Source organism: Protopterus annectens, chromosome 8.part0 (genome assembly GCF_019279795.1).
Source record: "Protopterus annectens isolate FY-2018-M chromosome 8.part0, PAN1.0, whole genome shotgun sequence".
In the NCBI taxonomy this organism is placed as follows: Eukaryota; Metazoa; Chordata; order Ceratodontiformes; family Protopteridae; genus Protopterus; species Protopterus annectens.
The window spans coordinates 1499200816-1499220607 of record NC_056741.1 but is presented as its reverse complement, the minus strand read 5'-3'; the positions used below and the strand labels follow the sequence as shown (position 1 = coordinate 1499220607).

General features: G+C 42.1%; 1 protein-coding gene across 2 annotated transcripts in view; it reads right to left on the bottom strand.

Annotated features, from left to right (window-relative positions):
- PRDM10 (PR/SET domain 10) overlaps positions 1-19792 on the bottom strand; it is a 1088540-nt gene that overhangs the window by 525777 nt on the left and 542971 nt on the right. Inside the window, exons 10-11 of one of the 2 annotated variants that reach the window (XM_044081083.1) lie at positions 18691-18702; positions 17328-17675 (exon numbers count right to left, since the gene is read on the bottom strand). In XM_044081083.1, coding sequence (XP_043937018.1) covers positions 17328-17675; positions 18691-18702 — 360 coding nt within the window. The remainder of the gene's footprint in view (positions 1-17327; positions 17676-18690; positions 18703-19792) is intronic. The other variant, XM_044081084.1, reaches the window with a different exon arrangement.

Below are 19792 nucleotides of genomic sequence, written 5' to 3'. Positions count from 1 at the left end.
GTAAGTAGTCATGGAAAGTACAGTTGTGTACACTTACCATAAATGTAGCTGTTACAGTGTATTCACTGTTGCAGTCATTACATTTGAGTTATCTGCCTGCAGGTAGCCCTCAGCCGGCCAAAATATCAAAGTCTTTGGTCCTGCGTCGGATGCTGTCTTTTCCTCCATGATGTCAGGGGTATAAAGCATGCAGCCAATGTCATTACATCAGTTTTTCTTGCCCCAGATGTCAGGTGCCCCCATAATGGAAGCAATTATATATATATATATATATATATATATATATATATATATATATATATATATATATATATATATATATATCAGGTTACACCTCCAACAAAAAGCAAATACACCAGAAAGCTGAAATACACTAAACAAGAAGAAAGGTATAGCCAAGAGAAGTCAGGGGGCTGGTGGGAGGGTAACCAGGACTGCAGCAGTGAATACACTCGAACATCTACATTTATGGTAAGTGTACACAACTGTACTATGTTCTTCATGTTTCACTGTTGCAGTCATTACATTTGGGTAGATTCCCAAAGCTAAGGAAGGGAGGAGGCAGTTACAGAGCATTAGGAGCAGCTATTAAGCCCTGCAAGACTGCAGTGGCAAAACCAGCTCTGGAGTTGGAAAAAACAGGCAAGTGGTAATGCTTGGTGAAGGTATGTACAGAGCTCCGGGTAGCAGCTTCTAGGATGCCCCTGGTAGGGACACCTCTGAGAAAGGCTGTAGAAGTAGATGCAGCCCTGGTGGAATGTGATCTTATCCCCTGTGGGGTAGGTTTTCCATGATGCTTATAGCAGAAACGAATGCCGAATGCAATGGCCTATCCACTTAGAAATGGTTTGCTTTGAAATGGCCTTCCCCTCTGCCCCTCCAGCAAAGGCAACAATCAGCTGTTCAGATTTTCTGAGAGGCTTAGTCCTGTCCAAGTTGTCTGTGCACTTCCAAAGAGTGCAGTATTCATTCTCCTTTGTTCTGTGGATTAGGAAAGAAGGTTGGCAAATTAATGGACTGATTAAGGGCCACACTGGATACCACCTTGGGCATAAAGGAAGGATTGGTCCTGAGGGACACCTTGTCTGCATGGAAGATGACAAAGGGCTCCACTGCCATGAGGGCCTGTAATTCAGACACTCTTCTTGCTGATGTGATGGCTAGAAGGAAGGCTGCTTTCCAAGAAAGAAATTTCAAGTCTGCAGTTGCAGCTGGCTCAAAAGGAGGTAAAGTGAGCTTTTCCAATACAAAGTTAAGGAGGTCCCAGGCTGCAGTAGGGGCTCTCCTGGGTGGTCTTAAATTTTTGGCCCCTAAGGAATTGTTTCAGCAGGGGGTGAGAGAAGAGGGGTGGGCTCAATATTATAATGTGCTGAATGGATGAGGCATGAATTTTAATTGATGAGAAGGAAAGGCCCTTGTGGAGCATATCTGTTGAGTATTGAAGAATATGATGCGGCAAGCTGGGCACTGTTGTACCCATACCGAGTCTGGCTCCAGGAACAGTATATTTTCCACTTTTCAGCATAGGATTTTCTAGTACTAAGCCACCTTGCCTCCAGAATGACATCTAGCACCTGCTTACTGTGGAATGCTATTGGAGAGCTCAGGTAATTAGCCAGGCTGCAAGGTTCAGGGTTTGGAGCTGGGGGTGCAGAATCTGGCCCTCCTGCTAGGACAACAGGGAAGGGGTCTGAGGCAGGTGCCATGGTTCCAGCAGTGACATACTGTGCAAGAGGTGGTACCAGTGCTGGCGTGGCCAGTCGGGTGCAATCAGTATTGTCCTTGGTTTGTCCTGTTTGATCTTTAGCAGAACTTTCGAGAGGAGAGGTAGAGAGAGAAAGGCATAAACTGAGAGGCTTTCCCAGGTGAAGGACAGGGCATCCACTTTCCATGCTTGTCTGTGGGGAGTCCTTGTGCAGAATTTGTCCAATTGGTAGTTCTGAGGGGAGGCAAAAAGGTCTACCTCTGGGTTCCCCCATTTGTTTCTCAAAATGTTGAATATCTTTGGTTCCGGTTTCCACTCATGTGGGTCCATAAGATTTCTGGTTAGGTCGTCTGCCAGTGAATTTAGCTTGCCTGGCAGGAATTGAGCTTGTAGGTGCACTTGGTAGCTCAAGGTTGTGTTCCACAGAGCCATGGCTAGTCTGCAGAGGGAGTATGAATGGGTTCCCCCCTGCTTGTTTATGTACCACATAACAGTGGTGTTGTCTGTCTTTACCAATAATTGTCCTGGACAAATGTGGTCCTTGAAAGCTGTCAGGGAATTCTGTACAGCTAACATTTCTTTTTGATTTATATGCAGGTGCATTTGACTCTGGTTCCATTTGCCCTGAATGCACTGCCCTGCCAAATGAGCCCCCCCCCCATGCATAGTCAGATGCGTCTGTTAGTGTTTGGGCGGCAGGGGGTAGAATGAATGGCAGTCCCTTGTTGTGGTAGCAGGCCTCTGCCCACCAAAGGAACTCTGTCTTTATACAAGGAATGATAGGAATCATTGATTCCAGGTCCTGAGAATGTTGACACCATAGGCTTTTTAGATACCATTGTAGTTTCTTCATATGCAGTCTTGCATATGGAATTAGTAGAATGCAAGAGGCCATGAACCCCAGGGCTTGCAGTATTTTCCTTGCAGACAGTTGGGTTTTTGTGGCCAGTATTTTGAAGTAGGTTGTGAAATAAACTTGTTTCTCTGGCGTGAGGTAAGCCATCTGGGAAGTTGTGTTCAAGCTGGCTCCCAGGAATACAATTTGTTGCCAGAGTACTAGAAAAGATTTATTTTCGTTTATGGTGTACCCCAGTGAGGTTAGCAGTTTCTTTACAAATGCCAGATGATTTAGTAGAATGCCCTGGCTTTCTGCCTAAATTAGACAATCATCCAGGTATGGGTATATTTGAATGTTTCTTTGCCTGCAAAATGCAATGACTGGAGCTAGGCACTTTGTGAATACCCTGGGCGCAGTAGATAAGCCAAAGGGAAGTGCAGAGAACTGACAGTGTATGTAGCCTGCTCTGAAGTGTAGGTATTTCCAGCAAGATTATTTTATTGGAATGTACAGGTAAGCTTCCTTTAAGTCCAAGGTTGCCAACCAGGCATCTTTGCCTAGCATAAGAAGCGGCTGATTAAGAGTTAGCATTTTGAATTTTGGGATTGCCAAAAAGGTGTTTAGAATAGAGAGGTCCATGATAGGACACCAGGAGCTGTCTTTTCTGGGCACCAAGAAAAGTCTTGAGTAAAAACCTTGTCCCCTTTCTTCTGCTGGGACAGGTTGAAGAGCCCTGATACTTAGAAGAGAGAGAACCTGCTGCTGAGCCTCTACCCACTGATTTGGGATAGGTCTGGCCAACCGTTTGGGGTTGGTAAGGCGTGGAAGTGGAATCTGTATCCTTGAGAAACTATATTTAAAACCCATTTGTCCTGGGTAATGAGTTCTCAGTATTTTGCAAGCAGGGCGATCTTTCCCCCTAAAGGAGCAGGCAGTTGTGCAGGGCTTGGCAGGTTTAAGGTTAAGTCATTGTGACAGTTTTCCATAGGGGAGTGTCTTACTACTTCCAGCTTTGGAAGTGTAAGCCCCCCCACTGCTTAGGCCTGTAATTACCTTGAGACTGTAGCCTAGGTGGTCTGCTGTTCAAGGGTTTGGACTGAGAAGGCCTGGAAGAGACAGGAAAGGACTAGTTCTTATTAGGCCAATGCCTACTAAATCTGGGAGTCTGTACTTGCAGGAAATTTTAACAGTTTGCATAGATTTAGCTTTTTCCTCCATCTTTTTGAGTACTACTTCTGCTTTGTTGCCAAACGGTCTTGGTTCAAGGGAGCATCCAGTAATTTAGCTTTAACATGAGCTAGCAAATTTTGCTCCTTAAGCCAAGAATGCCTTCTAAGAACAGACCCAGTGACAGCAGCCCTGCAAGATGCTTCTAAATGTTTACCAACTTGTTCAGCAGAATGCATTACATCCTGTAATTCTTTATCTTCAGCACAGTCAGGAATCAATATAATTTTCTGTTTAAGTAGTCAAATAATACGCTGCTGATACTTTAACATATGAAACTGGCAGTTTAAGGCCCTAATGGCCAAAGTAGCAGAAGTGTATACCTTCTTACCCAATCTGTCCAAGGTCCTGGAATCTCTATGAGAGGGGGTAGGGTTTTTGGCAGTAGTAGCCTTAATGCCTTTGGGTCCCTGTGAAATGGTCTCTGGGTCCACAGTAAGATTCTTGAAGAGGAACTTGTGAGAGTCAGGTACTCTGTAATACCTGTCAGGTTTTCTGGGAGCTGGAGGTAAAGTGTCTGGGGCCAGGCTAGGTTCCAAGAAGGCGTCATCTACAATGTCCAGGACAGAAGGGATAGCTAAAGGCCTGTGTTGAGGTAGGAGCAAGAATTCCCTAAGCCTCTTTTTGGGGTCAGAGTAATCCTGGCTTTCCGAACAGAAATGCTCCCGAAGTGTGGGCAAGGTTTCACCAAAACAAAAATCTTCTGGAGGGGAAGCAGACGGTATGGAGTCCTCTGCATCAGAATCCTCATAGGTGGATAAGGGCAAATCCTGGTAATCAGACGAAACAGAAATTTCAGAATCCTGACCAGAAGAATCAGAAGGAAAATTAGTTCTAGGTCTCTTAGAGGGTGAAGGCTGGCTGCCCCTAATTAAAGTAATAAGGTCTTCAGCCATTCTTATCATTTGTTTTTTAGGCATATGGGCCTGACCATGCGGTTTGGACGTTGGATTTCTAGGCGTGGGTCGAGTTTTAGGCCTTGAAGAAGATGGCATCGGTTTGAAATGCAAGTCAGTAGGCCTGAATACACCCTCAGAAGCCGGTGCCTGCACAGTGGCTCTGGACCCAAGTAGAGACATCCGTAGGTTCCATAGTCGAAGAAGCATCTTACGGCATAATGGACACCAAATGGGTCTCAGCAGAGGCCTGCAAATCTGAAGTAGCGGGTATCAAGGGCTGCGAAAGCACGTCACTGAGTACCGGCTAACGGGCGACTAGCTTAATGGAAGCGTTGTCGGCAGCTTTGGACCTATGCGGTGTGTCTTTGTCTTTACATTTACGTTTTTTCGGAATGTCGGTAGTTGGATGGCTTACCAAAGCCATTTCTGGATAATTAAACAGTGTACCGAAATAGTTTGATGCAAAAATTTATTTATTTTATTTATTTATTTTACATTTGTTGACCGGGCTAGTCTAACTGGATATATTTCCATTTTCAGTAGAGGCCCGGGGAGAAAAGCTCCAACATAGTACAAACAGTATTATGCAATTGTATAACAAAAACAAGTACAGAAAAAAAAATAAGAGGTATATACAATCAAAAGAAGGCATACTCAAAGTAAAAATACAAGTAGGTCAATAATATAACAGTTGTGAGATTGTTTGATAAGCGAGATACACTATAGTTCATTGTTGGTTAACATAAACACTTGTGGTTATAAGTTTTCGGAAACCAGATATTAGCACACAGAGGGGTATATAGAGTAAGATGTAGATCCATAGGCAGTAAAAAGAAAAGAAAGGAAAGGTGGTTAATTAATTAATTAATTAATCAGGGTTAGTGCAGGGACATAACCAGTGTGATTTTAGGTGAATTTTGAGTTTTTGCTTAAAGAGTGACAGTGACGGAAGTAGAGATAGATTAGTAGGTAGAAGGTTCCAGTGTTTCCCAACAGTATTGAAGAAAATGCTATCGCCTGACAAGTTATTGGACTTACTTATACTAGCAAGTAATTTACCTGAATAGCGTAGAGAAATCAGATTGTTATAAGGGGTAATGAGGTTAGCGAGAATTTGAGTATTATTATTAGGTTGGTAAAAGATTTTGTGAGCAATGGTGAGTTGGGAAAAAGCATGTTAGGGAGTTCAAGCCAGTCAAGCTGCTTAAGATTCAGACAGTGGTGTGTTTGAAATGCATTGCCAGTGGCAAACCTGGCAATATTATTATAGGAGTTTGATAGTTTGAAAAGATTATTTTTTTTTAGATTAGTATAAATAGGAGAAGCATAGAGAAGAGTTGAGATTAGGTGAGAGTGGGCAATGGTGGTTCTAGCTAGAGGAGTTAGGAAGGGTTTGATTCTGTATAAGGAGTCAAATTTTTCTGTTCACTGCTTGAATGGTGTTATTTATATGCATATCAAAGTTAAGGTTCTTATCAATTGTGACTCCTAATAGTTTGGTAGTGTGTTCGGGAGAGATAAGGGTACCGTTGTTAGATATAATAGAGAAATCAATAGGAGAGGACCTACTGGTGGGTGCAAAGAGTAGAAGCTTGTTTTTTTGGCGTTCAAAAGAAGGCAGCGTTTTAGGAACCAGTCTTCTACTAAGTTAAATACTTTTTGAGTTAGATAGAGTAGTTCAGATGTGGAGTTAGCAGAACATATAAGTGTGGAATCATCGGCATATTGAATGCAGGTAGCTTCAGGGACTGCTATGTGAAGGTTGTTGATGAATAAAGAAAAGAGAAGAGGTCCTAAAATGGAGCCCTGGGGGACTCCAAGGGTGACCGGTAGGAGGGATGATAGTTTATTTTCCCAGAGAACTGCCTGTTGCCTATTGTTAAGGTAAGACTTGAACCATTGTATAACTGGGGGATCTAGAGCAAGAAGTTCAAGAGTATTTATAAGTAGGGGATGATTAACCATATCAAAAGCCTTTGAAAGGTCGATAAAGAGAGCAGAAGAGAGGATGTTGTTATTACTGTTCTTATTAATGGTGTCAGTGAAAGATAGTAGAGCAGTGGTAGTGCTATGAAATGGTCTAAAGCCATGCTGGCATGTAGCCAGAATATTGTGTTTAGTTAGGTGGTTGAGTAACTGATGGTGAATGCATTTTTCCATGACTTTAGCTAAGGGTGATAGGAGAGCTATTGGTCTGTAATTAGAGTAGTCGTTGGATTTACCACCTTTATGTAGGGGGATGATGTGGGAGATTTTCCAGATGTCTGGAATGATGCCTTCATTAATGGTTCTATTGAGTAGGATGGATATGGGAAAGGCAATAACTTTCGCTGCTATTTGCAAATACTCAGAAGGTAACTGGTCAGCTGAAGGAGTACAAGGCTTAAGCTTTAGTAGGATTTTGTAGATGAAAGTTGTTGAAATAGGATGAAATCTAAAGGTTGGTAGAGATCCAGCTGTAGAAGAAAAATGAACCAACAACGAATAGTTCGAGGATTGAATAAGGCACAAAACTGACAGCGAGGGACATCGTGGTCTGGGCCTAAGCAAGGAATGCAGTACGAATGAAAATCTTTATGAGGTATTTGCTTTCCACAGGTAATACAATTGTTAACTTTTACTGACATCGGTTTAGAGCAAGAAAAAGGATCCCAATGGGGTTTTTTGAAGATCTTCGGTTCTGAAACTTGAAAACGAACATTTCAGGAGTCGGCCGACCGGCACTTGCAAACTGCTTCTGCTTCGGGCACCGCGTGGCAAGAAAGACTGATGTAATGGCGTTGGCTGCATGCTTTATACCCCTGACGACCTGACGTCATGGAAGAAGAGACAGCATCTGACGCAGGACCCAAGACCTTGATATTCAGGCCGGCTGAGGGCTACCTGCAGGCAAATAACCCAAATATAATGACTGCAATACTGAAACACAAAGAACATCAGTAATTCTTTAGTCAGGGACATTTAGTGAGAATAGTTTAGTATTGTTTTCTGCATCTGTGACAAACTATCCAACTGTATTATTTTTTACATCGCTGTGGTGGAAATTACTGTATTCAGTGTTCTCCCATTTTCTGTTTTATAATTTATCATTAAATATTGTAATACCTTTCATTGTAAAGTACAGTTGTGTACACTTACCATAAATGTGTATTCACTGTTGCAGTCATTACATTTGGGTAATCTGCTGGCAGGTTGCCCTCAGTCGGCCTGAATAACAAAGTCTTGGGTCCTGCATTGGTTACTGTCTCCTCTTCCATGACGTCAGGTCGTCAGGGGTATAAAACATGCAACCAACACCATTTTAATCAGTTTTTCTAGCCCCAGATGTCAGGTGCCCCCCAAAAGGGGAGCAAAACTATATATAAATAAACTGTAAATATATAAATGCACCTTAGAAACATAACATTTACCTTCAACTAAAAGCAAATACACCGCAAAGGCTTTTGAGTATAGTGAAGGAAAGAAAAGGTATAGAATGGGGGATGGTGAGTGGGTAACCTGGACTGCAAAACAGTGAATACACTCGAACATCTACATTTATAGTAAGTGTACATAACTGTACTATGTTCTTCTGTTTCACTGTTGCAGTCATTACATTTGGGTAGAATCCCAAAGCTATGGATGGGAGGATGGAACTAAACAGCATTAGGAGCAGCTATAAGGCCCTGCAGGACTGCAGTGGCAAAGCCTGCCCTGGATTTAGAGAAGAGAGGTAAATGATAATGCTTTCTGAATGTATGAACAGAGCTCCAAGTAGCAGCTTCTAGAATGTCTTTGGTTGGGACCCCTCTGAGAAAAGCTGCTGAAGTAGAGGCAGCCCTGGTGGAATGGGATCTGATCCCCTTGGGCACAGGTTTACCATGGTGCAAATAGCAGAAACGAATGCACTGGCTTATCTATTTAGAAATAGTCTGCTTTGATATAGCCTTCCCCTCTGATCCTGCAGCAGATGCTACCAGTAGTTGCTCAGACTTTCTTAGAGATTTTGTCCTGTTTAAATAGGATCTTAGTTGTCTGTGTACATCCAATGAATGCAGAATCTGCTCCCCCTTGTTCTGCAGATTTGGGAAAAATGTTGGCAGGTGAATGGTCTGGTTAAGAGCCACAATGGATACCACCTTAGGCATAAAAGAAGGATTAGTCCTGAGGGCCACCCTGCCCATGTAAAATATAATGAAAGGCTCCACTGCCATGAGAGCCTGTAGTTCTGAAACCTTCTTGCTGAAGTGACTGCCAAAAGAAAATCTGTCTTCCAAGATAGAAATTTTATATCTGCAGTAGCTGCTGGTTCAAAAGGAGGCAGGGTGAGTTTTTCCAGCACAAAATTGAGGTTCCATGCAGGAGTTTGTGTTCTCCTGTAAGGCCTTAAATTTTTGGCCCCTCTAAGATACTGTTTAAGCAGTGGATGAGAAAAGAGGGAAGGCTCTGTGCTGTAATGAGCCGAGATGGCAGAGGCATAGATTTTTATTGAAGAAAAAGATAGGCCCTTGTCCAGCATCTCAGTCAAGTATTGTAAAATCTGAGGAATATTGGGCTTTGCTGTGTCTATTCCTTGTGCTTGGTTCCAAGCACAGAATCTCTTCCATTTATCAGCATAAGATTTTCTAGTACTAGGCCTTCTGGCTTCCAAAATGACATCCATCACAGGTTTACTGAGAGATGTGGTTTGAATAATTAGTTGATTAGCCATGCTGCAAGATTCAGAGTTTGGAGCTGAGTGTGCAGAATTAGTTCTGCTGAGACAGCAGATGAGGAGTTTGAGGCAAGTACCATGGAGGAAGGTGTGACATATTCCTTAGCAGCGGGTACCAGTGCTGGCGAGGCCAGTCGGGAGCAATTAGGATAATTTTTGGTTTTTCTTGTCTGACTTTTAGTAAGACCTTGGAGAGTAGAGGCAGAGAGGGAAAGGCATAGACTGACAGGTTTTTCCAGCTGAAGGATACAGCATCCACTTTCCATGCTTTTTTGTGATGAGTTCTTGTGCAGAATTTGTCCAAATGATAATTTTGGGGAGAGGCAAATAGATCTATGTCTGGGCTCCCCCCATTTCTGTGTTAACATGCTGAAAATTTGTGGATCCAGTTTCCATTCGTGCGGGTCCATAAGATTTCTGCTTAGGTTGTCTGCCAGAGTATTTTGCTTTCCTGGCAGGAATTGAGCTTGAAGATGTAAGTCAATGCTGTGTTCCACAAGGCCATGGCTAGTCTGCAAAGGGGGTAGGAATGTGTACCGCCCTGCTTTTTATGTACCACATAACTGTGGTGTTGTCCATCTTTATCAGTAGTTGTCCTGGATGAAGTAAGTCCTTGAAGGCTGTCAGAGCATTCTGAACAGCTAGCATTTCTTTCTGGTTGATATGCAGATGCATTTGGTTTGGGCTCCATTTGCCCTGAATGCATCTCCCTGCCAGGTGGGCCCCCCCCATGCATAGTCTGATGCGTCTGTAGTTAGAGTTTGGGAGGCAAGGGGTAGAGTGAATGACAGTCCCTTGTTTTGGTGACATGTCTCTGCCTACCAAAGAAACTCAAGTTGTAGGCAGGGAATGAGAGGAATCATTGTTTCCAGGCTGTGGCAATGTTGACTCCATAAACTTTTTAGGTACCATTGAAGTTTCCTCATATGCAGTCTCGCATATGGAATTAGTAGAATGCAGGATGCCATGAACCCCAAAGCCTGTAGAATTTGTCTTGCAGATAACTGGGTTTTTGTTGCCATTTGTTTGAAATATGTTGTCAATTGCCTTTGTTTGTCTGGCGTGAGTTAAGCCATCTGGGCAGTTGTATTCAAGCTTGCACCCAGGAATGTAATTACTTGAGTGGGTACCAGTTGTGATTTCTTTTCCTTTATGGTGTACCCTAGGCATGCAAGAAGCCTTTTTACAAATGTTGAAGTAGAGTGTCCTTGTCCTCTGCTTGAATGAGACAATCGTCCAGATAAGGATAAATTTTAATGTTTCTTTGTCTGCAGAATGAAATTACTGGTACCAGGCACTTCATAAAGACTTTGGGCGCAGTAGATAAGCCCAAGGGCAGTGCAGAGAAATGGTAATGCAAAAAAACCTGCTTTGAAGCGGAGGTATCTTCTGCATGATTCCCTTACTGGGATATGCAGGTATGCCTCTTTTAAGTCTAGAGTTACTAACCAAGCATTCATGCCTAGCATAGGCAGTAGCTGTTGCAAAGTCAGCATTTTGAATTTTGGAATGTCCAGGAACGTGTTCAGAATCGATAAGTCCAGTACTGGACACCATGAATTGTCTTTTCTGGGTACCAGGGAAAAGTCTTGAATACAATCCTTGTCCTTTTTCCTTTTCTGGTACCAGTTGAATAGCCCCCATATCCATGAGGGACATGACTTGTTTCTGGGCCTCTGCCCACTGGTTTTGTGGTAGATCTGGCCATCCGTTTGGAATTGGCAAAGTATGGAAATTAAATCTGTACCCCTGGGATACTATGTTTAATACCCACTTGTCCTGGGTAATTAACTGACAATTTTGAGCATGAAGTGCTAGTTTCCCCCCCAAGGGGGCTGCCAAAAGATAAGTGCTTGGAGATGATACAGGAAAGTAATTGAGACTGCTTACTGTATGGTTGTGCTTTGTTTCCTCCAGATTTGGAGGTGGAGGCACCCCCATTGTTTTGACCTGTAAGATCCCTGTGATTGATATCTGGAGCCTTTTGAGTGCCTGGGTTTGCCCTGAGTGGCTCTGATGGACACAGGAAAGGACCAGTTTTTTAGTAGGCCAGTGCCTACTGAACCTGGGTGGCTGCACTTGCAAGAAATCTTTTACAGTTTGCATAGATTTAGCTTTGTCTTCCATTTTCTTTAAAACCTCTTCTGCCTTATTATCAAAGAGTATCATGCTGCAAAGGGGCATCCAACAATTTAGCTTTAACATGATCAGGCAGATTTTGCTCCTTGAACCAGGCACGTCTTCTTCACAGATCCAGTAAGGGCGGCCCTACAAGACGCCTCCAAGGAATCAAAACCACATTGCAAAGTATGCTTTCTAACCTGTTCTGCTGAATGCAAGAAATCCTGTAACTCTTTTCCACACAATCAGAAATCAACATCATTTTCTGTTTCAGTAAGCCCATAACATGCTGTTGATATTTAAGCATATGGAACTGGCAGTTTAAAGCCCTGATTGCCAAGGTTGCAGACGTATAAACCTTCTTACCCCATTTATCCAGCGCCCTGGAATCTATATCAGAAGGGGTAGAATTTTTGGCTGTAGAAGCCTTAACACCCTTGGGACCCTGAGAAATAGTCTCAGGATCAGCAGCAGGATTTTTGAAAAGAAATTTGTGGGAGTAAGGAACCCTGTAATATCTGTCTGGCTAACTAGGAGCCAGAGGCAGGGAATCAGGAGCCATGCTGGATTCCGAGAACACATCAACAATGTCGAATACAAGTGGTATTGCCAAAGGCCTATACTGAGGAAGAAGAAGGAAATCCCTAAGCCTCTTTTTTGATTGAGAAGTCCTCACTCTCCCAGTGAAAATGTTCCCTTAAAGTAAGTCTCTCCAAAAGAGTAATCCTCAGGAGGAGATGTAGATGGGATGGATTTCTCTGCGTCAGAATCCTCAAAGGGTGGAATAGAAAATTCCTGATCAGAAGAGGAATCAGAAAAAATGGAAACCTGATCTGAGGATTCATAATCAGTGCCTTGCCCCTGATCAAGGTAATTAAATCCTCAGCCATTTTGATCATCTGTTTTTTAGGCATAGGGGCCTGAGCATGTGGCTCATGCGTCGGTTTTTTAGACATAGAAGTTATTTTTGACCTTGTTTTTGTTGCTGGCATCAGTTTAATGTAAAAATGTTAAGGCCTGAATACACCCTCAGAAGCCAGTGCCTGCTCAGCGGCTCTGGACCCATCCAAGGGAGAGACATCCACGGGTTCAATACTTAGCGAATCTCGCAGCATACCAGACTCCGAATGGGTCTCGGCAGAGGCTTGCGATTCAAAAGTAGTGGGTATCAGGGGCTGCGAAAGCGCCTCACTGAGTACCGGTGAACCGGCGACTGGCTTAGGAGAAGCTTTGTCGTCGGTTTTGGACCTCGACGGTCTGTCTCTGTCTTTTTCCTTGCGTTTTTTTTGTGAACTCCAGTAGTCGGAGAGCTAACAGACAACATTTCAGGGTAGTTAAATCTTGAACCAAAATATTTAGAAACAAAACTATACTGACACTTAATAGTACGTTAAATTTAGCACAAAACTGACAGCAAGGCACATTGTGATCAGGGCCTAAGCAAGGAATACAGTACAAATGAAAATCCTTATGAGGTATTTGCTTCCCACAAGTAATGCAATTATTAACTTTTACTGATATCGGTAAGGAGCAAGAAAAAGTTTCCCCGACGGGGTACTTCGCTTTAGTTTGAAGACTTCAGTTCTGAAACTCAAATATGAAAATTTCAGGAGTCAGCCAACCGACACTTGCGAACTGCTTCTGCTTCGGGCACTGCACGGCAAGAAAGACTGATTAAAATGGCATTGGCTGCATGTTTTATACCCCTGATAACCTGACGTCATGGAAGAGGAGACAGCAACCGACGCAGGACCCAAGACTTTGTTATTCAGGCCGACTGAGGGCAACCTGCCAGCAGATTATCCAAATGTAATGACTGCAACAGTGAAACACAAAGAACATCTGGTCCTTTACAGAATATTTTCAACATCTTCATAGTACTTACACTTGTTTTAGTGACATTGTGGCCGCTCCTGAAAGCCATGCTACTATGGTCACACCCTACCATTTGTATTGGTACTAATTTTACTCAGTATAATTGGGTACCCTTTGTAAGAGCCTTAGGGGAGCTGACTGGTGGCAGCGTGATTGCCTCAGAGTCTGGGCAGAAAGAGGCACAGCTAATAAATCTGTGACAGCTTTTCCCTCGTGTGTATGTGTCAAAAATCTAAGTGTGTGCGTGTGTCAGCTACTGGGAACAGGGACACAAAGCTCCAAAGTGGTCAGCGTGGAGTTTTGTGTGGGTCTGGACAGAGGAGGAGAGTCCAGCCCCAGGTCTGGACGGTACTTCCTGAGTGCTCTTAAGGGAAACTGTGCTTGGTGCAAGGAGCTGCATCTGAAAACACTGTGTGAATCCATTTTTGCCCTTGGTAACCGTCTCACTGGAGTCAGTGGTGAGGACTAAGTCTCCTTGAGTGCTGATCAGGAGTAGTGGCCCATCACAGTGGGACAATGTGGTCATTGCTCAGAGGTGTGCACTGAAGGTCACAAAAGCTTAATGGGGCAGTGCTGTCTGACACCAACAAGTTGGAATGCATTATTATGATTACTGCTTTTCTACTTTCCTCACAATGAAACATCATACACTTGTACAGATGGCTATCTTTGGGAGGCAGTTGTAAGGAGGCATGATGTTTATACATATTTGATAGTAATGGGCTGAAATAATTTTACTATGCTCAGTTTGTTCTTTCAGTTTTGTCCCAGGCTGACATCAGAGGAGTACACAAGAAGTGGTTGCCTTTTGGTTGTAGGGGTAAGGTGGTAGTCACTTGAAATATACATCTGTGACGATGTATGCTCTATACCAGAGAGATAGTGTCAGTATTTTTTTTGGAGAGGTAATGATTCAGGAACTATTCCCACACAGGATTTATGTATCCTCACAAACATTCATCGTCCCAACTTATTGTGCTGTACTATTTTGTCACCTTTGAACATTAAAATCTGGACACAACTTTTTGTTCCTCCCTTGAAAAAAAAAAGGGGGCTGAATATCTTTCTTTATTCGTGGTTTACTCTCAGGCTATCATTAGATCAAAAAAGTTGGGAAAAAGGTTTAAAATACATCTAATAACAGCATGGCTTAATTCAATTAGTTCTTAGACAGTTATACTATGTATTCTTGGCTTGTTAGGGTGTGCCGAAAAGATGCAAGAAAAAAGCAAAGCTAAAAAAGTTTTTTCCCTTAGTCTTGATTTTTGTTCAGATCATCAGATGAAAAGGTTGTTAAAAAAGGTAAAAAATGCACCCAGAGCACACCTTGAAAAACATGGTCACTAAAAGAAGCTAATTATTACAGAAAATGTGAGAAAAAGAAGAAAAAACTAATCTGTATGGTCTGGGGAAGCCAGGATGGAAGAAAGACACTGGGGGACTTGTAGGCAACAGGTGGTGCCATAGACCCCTTGGCCTAGGGCACTATTTCATCTGAGGCTGGCTATGCATGTACGGTTGTTGTAACATTACAGAAACTAAATGCAAGTCATTCTGAATGCCCCTCTGTGGGATGGACCAGGGTATTCTAACCCCAGTTCAGTCTGAGGGTAACGCTCCAAAAGCTTTCTAGCAGGAGTTAAAAGGTCATTTAGAAGGGGTGGAAGCATCAGGGTGATGCTTACATGGAAGCATCTAGGGGCATCCAACTTTGCAATTTGGGGACCATCAGCAAGTGACAACACTGTCCCTACATATGCTTGTAAAGAGAATAATCATTAAAGTGCTTTATTCTAGTTTCCTCTGTACTAATCCCTTTGTGCTTCCCTTTTCACTTAATGCATTTAGACTAGACTGGTTTCTGTAGTCTTCATACACTCAGTGATATTCCATCAGTCCTTGAGATTTCACTGCTTTCTAAATCTTTAACTTTAGACTATTCCCAATATACATCCTAACCTTCCCCCTATTTATGGAAAGCTGCTTTTGCTCTTCACTGCTTCTCTGAATCAAACACCAGTAAAATCCACTGTGCTCTTTTCTTTTGGCAGAATTCTTGGTGTGTTATGACCTCATAAACAGCCATTTAACTGACCCTACATCTCCTTGATACAATCAGTACCTCTGATGAAGTCATTGGTTTTCCCAAAATCTTTGTCAGGATGAATGCCACCAGCTGACCATCTCTTGCAGAGCCTAACATATTAATAAAAAAGCTGTAGGAAAGTTGTACTGAATACTACATTAGACAGCAAAACAACTAGAGCTCTTTTACACCTCTCGTGACTCTTACATAATCTCCCTGCATTAATTCGCTCACCAACTCCTTCTAAAGCTACCTTTCTTTTATCCCCATACAGTTTACCACAGCTTCACTACCCTAAAAGAATCTTACCCAACATCCTTTACTTTCCCCACTAAAACGGTTTCCAAAGCTTCTAATTTATTTTTTAATTTTCAGTGTGTCTTATGCATATGAGATTGCCCTAGTTAGGATTTATTGTTTTAAGACACAAAAACTGATGCCAAATGGTTCAGTACTTGTCCGCCTCCAAAATTTCCATCTTGTACAGCCCTCATGCTATCTGACTTACAAGACTGGATTTTACTCTCAGCCTTTCCCTCCCTACAGTAATCAAATGGCCAGTCTAGGATTATCAGTCCCAATCAGCATTTGGCTTTCAGGACCCACAAGCCTAACACCCAAGGCTGGACATGACTAATTTTATAATCAAAAGCCCTGGCATTAAGGCAGACCATATCCAGTTGCATGTTTGGTCAACTTTCTAGTCCCTTGCTTACTCCACTAGGATCCTGAACCTCACCTTCTTTGTACTGCAACCTATCCAAAGTTAATGATGTCCATTAATGGGTTGCCAGTTCTGCTCCACATCTCTTGACAGCTACTGGAACTAATGTCTGCAACAATGTTCTGTCACAGCATGCTAATCTTATGATACCAGACCAAGCCAAATATTTGAAGAGAAACTGTTCCTAAAGCAAACCCCTAAAAGATTTTCTGACATCAGTACTTTAACAATCAACTACAGTCTACTGTCTCTTACTAATTCAACATCTCCATTCACGATAGTGGAAAAAGAGACTTGTAAATAGCTGGTGGAAAACATCTGCAGCGTATCCCAAAGCCTCAATGTTCAACTTTATTTGTTCCACCAGCTCTGCAGATGGGTCATACCCACCCCATCCGCAATTATGTTTTCATCATGACCAGACAGCTGATGCCTTAAAGTAGAAACTCCACCTTTACTTATTATCACAGATTCCCTTCACACCAACACCCTTTTGCCTACATTTTTCTTATCACCAGGTCAAGGTAATTTACCAAGTTTACTAGTTATCTTCATTAGGCTTGCCAATAGACATGGGCAATGTGCAGCACTGCCACCACCAAAATAGCTCTGATCTTACAACCAAGGCAGAAGTACTTTCTCCAAACCTGCTGACATACTACAACTGAGACAGCAGTGCCGTCCCAAACCAGAAATTCTACAACTGAGGCAGTACTACTTTCCTCCACTGGTGTAGGTTTCGACAACTGAGGCAGTAGGACCTCCTCCAATAGTTTGTGTACTCTATAACAGAGGCAATACGACCTCCTCAAAAGTTGCAGACATACTTCAACTAAGGCAGCACTACAACCTCCTGAGAAGCAGAAACCCTAGAACATTTTAGAAATCCCACCACCAAAACAAGCACTGCCTCCTACAAAATTTCAAAGATACTACAGCTAAGGCAGCATTACTCTTTGCAAATTAAGGCCTCCAGAAACAACTGCCTGTAGTTCCTCTGACTAATTAGCTTCCTGAAAATGATCAGAAGACTTGCTCAATTTATGCAACTCATATTCTCTCAGTGCCAAATTAATACATGCCAGACGTGACACTTTTTTAATGCAAGTAACATTGTGAATGCACAAGTTTGTTGCTGTTGATTTCTGCCAGTATGTACCTGGATAAAGTCAGGGAAGAGTTTTTTACAGGTAGGACAGGTGAAGTGTCCATCTGTGACATGTACAGCCACATGATCCTTAAGCAGGTCCAATCGATCAAAAGATTCTGGGCAGAAGATACAAGAGTATGTTTTCTGGTCCAAGTGGAATTTCATGTGTGTGTCCAGTGCAGTGCTGTTTATGAACCCCTTGTTGCAGATATCACAAGTCAGGGGGCAGTTGCCTTCTCGGCCATGAAACCGTAAGTGCTGGTCCAACTTGTCTTTTTCCCTGAATGCCTTTCCACACTGCAAGCATTTGAATGGACGAAAGCTTTTGCGAATGAACAGGTGCTGGAGTGCTGCATTCTGAAAGAAAAAAAAAAAAAAAAAAGAGCATTAATAACTGTAAATAGGATGCAAGTGTACCCCAAACAATGACTACAGAGGTAAGAGTCCCTTCTTTCAGTGGGAATATATGAGCACAAAATAAATAATTAGTATTGCATGCTTAAGTTCTGAAAAACAAGGCAGCTTCAAATATCTGTGAAATCTGATATCTCATAACAGCACCACCACTTACCTGAAATGTGTTACGTGGAATACTCTAAAACTGTAGCAAAAATCGTCCAGTGAAACATAAATAAGACATACACAGCTGTGTGGAATATTTGCTTTTATACTAAATCTGGCTAAAGAGCCAGAATCACAATTACAGGGCTCAGCAACTGCTCACTGGGCCATTTACAGCTACCAAAGGTAACTATAAATGCTTCAGGCCAAGTACTGCCAAAACTTGGCCATGTAAAGTCTAGACTTTGTAGAGGTTACCATTTAGGTGCCACTTTCAGTGCTACCTGACAAGTTGCCAGTTCCTTTGCCTAACAATTAATGCATGCATGTTAAAACATCAAGGCAACATATTGGCTACTGTGAGAAGCAAGTTGTTCACCTCCCCAAGTACCCCAAAGCCTGTTTCAAGACTGCCAATGATTTTCAAAGAGCATTTTAATTTGACCTCAAAATTTGTACTATATGTCACTAAAGTACACTGTTTGCAGAAAAAAAATAGAAACAGGAAATAATTCAGAAAAATAATCCCTTAAACCGTGTTAATATCCTTTGAATGCACACTGCCAACTACAGTATTTGGCAAATTATGGACTCCTTTAAAAATAATAAAAAACATATTAAGTATTTAACATGGTACAGTTTTGTTTCTTTCATGAAACAAAAATTTTCTTCCATGAATAAACAAAACACATTTCTAAAAGTAATTCCTGATCAAGGTCTTAGACCTGGATTCATGGGGCAAGAGACTGGGACACAGCCTTTGTAAGTTGTTGAACCTCTCTGGTGGTCAGAAGGAGAATGACATACCTACCTGCAGTTCCAGCTGTAAATGCAGCATAGAAAGAAAAAAAGAGAGAGAGACAGAGAGAGACTTCATCAGGATTGGGAAATGGGTAGCAAGAATACTGGATACATGACAAACAAAGCTTTAGCTGCAGTGCATCATGGAAAGAAGACCTGCACAGAGAACAGCTACCACACCTCTAAATGTTCAATAATGTCTTTATCTAATGCCATAACACACACATACACAATACCCAAGGCCAGCCAGCAAATGAAGCCTGACCCTGCTACCATTGTGAACAGATTCACCATGACATAGGAAGTTAAATGAGAATGACACTGCCTCCCTGAAATTTACCTAAAAGGAGGAGGAGGATTGATATGAATGGCAAGCAGAAGCACAAAGTCACCAACATGCAAGCTAAACACAAAATAAACACAAATAATTTCAACACAAAAATGAGTGATAGTGCTGCATATAGTGCTGTATACCTGCCAAGCTGCTTTTCAGAATACAATGTTATGGTGTTTAACCTAAACAATTATTTTGCCTTCTTCAACACAGTGTCAAGCACATAGAACAAGTCTTAGGTGGGACAAAAAAAACAATTCAAATGGAAAACCTGGGATCCATGGATACCTCAACCAGCCAACCCTGTATGAAAAAGAACTTCACACATGCAAATGTCAGGTAAAGCAATGGGCTAGTCATACAGACATGGTTAGGTTTCATATTATCTTACTTCAAAGATAAAAAAGTTATTGTTGACTTGTGAACTGAAGCACTCAGTCAATTATTGTTTAAGTATCTTACAGACTTCAGATGTCTAACAGTACATACCATGACAGACATGCTCAGAAAAAAATGCAAATATATGATTATTCTTCATGTATAGCTTTACACTACAAACTAGGGAGAATTCCATATCCCATTAATGATATCAGTATTACAGCCATAACTTATGGCACTGTTACTTAAAGCAGCAGCCCAAAAAAGTCCCTAGTTCCTCAGATGACAACTGGCATACAGACAAACGGACACAGAGTACAACAGAAATTTTACATAGACTCAGATATATCTATTAGTTATATAGTTAACTTAAAAGAAGCCAACTGTAAGAAACAACTTC